At 47.0% G+C, this 4,813-nt stretch overlaps 1 protein-coding gene across 1 annotated transcript in view; it reads left to right on the forward strand.

Annotated features, from left to right (window-relative positions):
- Positions 1 to 664: 664 nt before the first annotated feature.
- Positions 665 to 4,813, forward strand: part of LOC106938435 (phosphatidylinositol 3-kinase regulatory subunit gamma) — an 85,564-nt gene continuing 81,415 nt past the window's right edge. Inside the window, exon 1 of the mRNA XM_015020478.1 lies at positions 665 to 953. Within this exon, the coding sequence (XP_014875964.1) occupies positions 803 to 953 (151 nt within the window). The 5' untranslated portion in view covers positions 665 to 802. The remainder of the gene's footprint in view (positions 954 to 4,813) is intronic.

Below are 4,813 nucleotides of genomic sequence, written 5' to 3' on the forward strand. Positions count from 1 at the left end.
CAGCTGAAAACCTCCAGAATGGGTTCAGTCTGATTTCCTGCTGTCAGATGGAAATCCTTCCTCCTGAAGCGGAAGTCTCCTCCTCTTCCTCCTCTCTTCTTTCTGCAGATTCAGGATGAAAGTACCCACCTGATGACGCAGTTGTTGCGTCATCAGGTGCGTACTTTCCCGGAGCCTCTGCGGTTCTGGTCCAATCCGCAGCGTTTCCGATCCTCCATCTTTACATTTAATGGATTTATTCCTAAAATCCGAGCCGCTGCGGACTCACAGGAAGCGGCTTTCCCCGCATTTCCTCCCGACCCCGCAGCTCCAACCCTTCAGCTGCGGGATGAAGTGAGTCCCGCCCCGAGCCGCCGGTGTTCCCGCAGACAGGAGGAGGGACTCTCTGACATCAGCACCGAGCGGGCTGCCAGTCTGCGGACCAGCGTGGAGTCGGGACTGCAGGCGCTGCCGCGGTGTGTTTGCGGATTTAGCGCTGTGTTTGCGGTGCGGTTCCTGCCTCTGCGTCACTCTGACCGGCTGAAATCTGAACTTCATCTTTTCAGGAGGAGGAAAGTCCCATCCTGCACTGCGGCGCTCTTCCTCCTCCTGCTCCTCCTCAGTCTGCAGGAGCCTCTCCATCTGGACCAGACCAGCGATGAAGGAAACCTTCCTCCACTCTCAAGATTCTTTTCACTTTTAGGACCTCAGTTTCCACCTCAGGGCTTTGACTAGGCCCTTCTGATTGGCCCAGCTGCACCTCCAGCTTTACCTCTGGAACTTCAGGAAGTCTCTTCCATCTCAGGATTAATCCGTTTCTGTCATGGCTTCTGGGAGCTTCTGGACCCGGAGGCTCCGTGAACTCAGCGGGGAGGACCGGAACCTGCAGCCGTGCGTCCCGCCGGCGGACCCCGCGCCACTGGGGGGCTCTGCAGCCGGGCTGGAGGAGCAGCAGGGGGCCCTGCAGCCTCCAGGTGAGTTCAGCTCCAGCTGTTCGCTCTGAAGCTTCAGAGGTCAGAGGTCATCCTCGGAGTTACCTGGATTTGGTTCTGACCAGGTGAACTCTAATGGTTTGGTGTCTAGATTAAGGCAGAGAGGAAATGAAATCTGATCTGATTGGCTGAGGGTGCTGGTTGCCATGGTTACATCCAGAGGTAAAACTACAACCTTTCTGAGGTTTTTGTTTTATTTTTAGTGAACATGAATATTTCCTGATAAAACTCACCTGCTTCTTTAACCTCCGTCTGTTTTCTGCTTCCTTTCATCAGCGTTCGGCTCCAACTATTGATTATTATATTAATCGATTATTCTGACATCTAACTGATTAATCAGATAAAAAAGGCACAGTGCAGGTTTTTCATTTAACGTCTTCAGCCTTCTTTTTTATACAATATTAAAAATGCATAAAAAGATGCAAATCAATTTCTATATTAAATAAAAATAATATTTTATTGCCTAAAGGTTAATAAGTTATTTTAGTGAATCCTGATCATTTCCAGCAAAAGATGAATCTGCAGCTAAACTCTAAGTTTTGGTTTAGTTTCTGCTTTCAGTGTAATTGTCCAGAAAATGAGTCTGGATGCTCCAGTGAATTATTAATTGATTAGTAGATTAGTTGACGATGATTTCAATAATTAATTTCTATTTAATTTCAATTATATTGAGTCCGTGTGTGTGTGTGGGTAATAATCTGGCTGTCGATCATTAATAATCTGGCTGTCGATCATTAATAATCTGGCTGTCGATCATTAATAATCTGGCTGTCGGTCATTAATAATCTGGCTGTCGGTCATTAATAATCTGGTTGTCGATCATTAATAATCTGGCTGTCGGTCATTGATATTTCCTTGTTAGTTTGGGGGTTGGATGGAGACATGGAGGGTTTGGTTTTCTAACTGAAGGTTTCAGGTAAACACTGTTGGTGTGTTTTGGTTGTATCGATGCTTCAGAGACGTGTTTATTATATTTTCTATAATTCCTCTCCTGGTTTTTACTTCTGGAACTGTGAAGTTGGTGTCTGACGTTCTGAGGCTGAAGTTATTTAACTCCTCCAGTTAAACGTCTCTGCATCTCCCAGCAGCTTTTCCACGGCTTCACATCAAAGCCCGACTCGCTGCTGCAGCTTGGAAAGACGAGTTAAGCCCGCAGGAGGAAGAGGAGCATGATGAAGATTGTAGGACAAATTTAGAAGTCCAGACCCAGAGGAACTCCTTCATGGAAACAGCAGATGAGTTTGAGCGCCTGGAGCAGAGCAGCTGCTTGGGTCCATTTCAGCTCTAATGAAAGCTGCAGATATTCATGTTTCTGACTCTGTAAATGTTCCCAGCAGGACCAGTTTAAGGAGACTGGAGCTGCTGGAAACATCCCAGTTTGAAACTTGAAGTGGAGAAATGATGTGAAATCACTGATGGATTTGGTTTTTCAACGCCTCCGTTTGGAGACCAGATGGTTTTATGAACAACTTTCAGGTCAGAACAGTAACAGAACCTCAGGACTCATCGCTCCAATCAGCCCGGCTCAGTCCGCCTTATCATGACTCCAGTCCGTCTGCATATAAAGTCCGGTTCGGTTGGTGAGGTGTGAGTGCTAATCGACCTCTGACCTCTGGTCCTCTGGTCCTCCAAACCTCTGTCTGGGTTCAGTTTGAACTCTGGTTCAGTTTGAATGTGAACCAGAGACTCCTCCAAAAGCAGGAAGTGAACTAGCGCAGGGCATTCTGGGTAAATACAATCAAAGCTAACGTGCTAGCCTAGCGCTAGCAGCAGAAATGGCTCCTGGTCTTCAGCCTAAAGAGAAATCCTCCAACCGCTAAAATCTGACGCCTCCATCTTGTTTCCATCTGGTGAAGAAGGAAGTTGCTCTCAGTGTCTTCAGAGGTTTTTGTGTCGTTTCCTTCAGTGGTTCTTGGTGCAGCGCCCCCACAGGCCAGGAGGGGAACAGGTTGGTTTGACTCAGAGCCACAGCAGCTGGAGGAGGAGCAGATGTTCTGGTTCCAGTAGAACCGGGTCGACCGGACTGAAGGAGGGAAACCAGCCTGTAAATGTGGGAGACTGAAAGATGTTTTCATGTTTTAGCTGAGGCTAACAGAAGAAGCTGCTGTCTCTGCTGACCTTGAAGCAGAAACTGAACCGTTTGGCTGCAGATGGATCCATCGCATGCTTCCTAATCTCATGTTTCATGCTAATCTCTGACTGCTTATCATCATAATCTCACTGAAGTGTTGATGCAGCAGCAGCACGCAACGACTCATCATCATCCTCACGATGAAGAAGGAACCTCATCACTTCTGCTACTCAAAGGATTATTTCACACAAATATCACAAAACAATCAGGAGGTTTAAAAAGAAAACAGAAAAAATCACTTTGGAAAGATTTCTCAATTTTTATCCATCCAAACTCCAAAAGAGCTCAGGTTGTTTTTCAACCAAATGATGACAAAGAGTTTCCAGATCTGGTGCTGCGTCCTCCTGTCCTCCTGTCCTCATGTCCTCCTGTCCTCACGTCCTCATGTCCTCCTGTCCTCCTGTCCTCCTGTCCTCATGTCCTCCTGTCCTCCTGTCCTCATGTCCTCCCGTCCTCATGTCCTCATGTCCTCCTGTCCTCCTGTCCTCATGTCCTCCTGTCCTCATGTCCTCCCGTCCTCATGTCCTCCTGTCCTCCTGTCCTCCTGTCCTCATGTCCTCCTGTCCTCATGTCCTCCTGTCCTCATGTCCTCCCGTCCTCATGTCCTCCTGTCCTCCTGTCCTCCCGTCCTCATGTCCTCCCGTCCTCATGTCCTCCTGTCCTCATGTCCTCCCGTCCTCATGTCCTCCTGTCCTCCCGTCCTCATGTCCTCCCGTCCCTCAGCCAGGGATTAGCGCTGGCTGGGGGATGGTGCTAATAAACTCTGAAGCCGAGTTTATCACGCCTCCACGTCGCGCCTCATCCAGTCACACAGACACCGGTTCGGCCCGGTTCGGCCCAGTTTGGCCCGGTTCTGCCCGGTTCTGCCCAGATGCTCACCTTTGCATATCTGCCATTGCTGGGATTCATCAAGCTGTCACATTTAAATACGTATAATAGTTGAATTTTTACTCCTTAATAATTTTTTGTTAATTTTTTTATCATTTGATAAATTAAATCCTTTGAAAAATAAACAGAATCTTTTTTCTCATTTGTTTGAACCCAGGATAAATAAATGTGTTCCGAGTCTCTTATTCGGATTAATAATCTCTGTTTGTGTTTTAATCCAGGCTGACTGTGAATCTGCTGTGGTTCTGGTTCTCCGCAGTTAAACTCATAAAGTCGCAGAAATATAGAAATAGAACGAGACAATTTTACTAGAACATCAAACTGAATGTGAAATAAATTCTGGATTCGGAGGAAAGCGAAGCATTAAACTGACTGAACTGAAGTTTTGCTGAAGTGAAACCGACTGGCTTTATCACTGAAATGTTTTATTTAAAAATCTGAATCTTGTTTCTGTTCTGTTTTTCCTCCTGGTTTTGATTTTGTGAATAAGTTTGTTACCTGCAGCGGATCATAAATCTGGAGAACGTGAAACGCTGAACGCTTTCATGAAAACAGAAATCAGCTGAAGGTCAAAATGTTTCTGTTTTACAATGGACCACACACACACACACCTACACACACACACACACATACACACACACACACACCCATACACACACACACACACACACACACACACACCCACACACACACACACACCCACACACACACACACACACCCACACACACACACACACACCCCTACACACACACACACACACACACCTACACACACACACACACACACACACACACTCACACCCCCCCCCACACGCACCTGCCT

Source organism: Poecilia latipinna, unplaced genomic scaffold (genome assembly GCF_001443285.1).
Source record: "Poecilia latipinna isolate Pla-1442-1.1 unplaced genomic scaffold, P_latipinna-1.0 Scaffold2592, whole genome shotgun sequence".
Classification (NCBI taxonomy): Eukaryota; Metazoa; Chordata; class Actinopteri; order Cyprinodontiformes; family Poeciliidae; genus Poecilia; species Poecilia latipinna.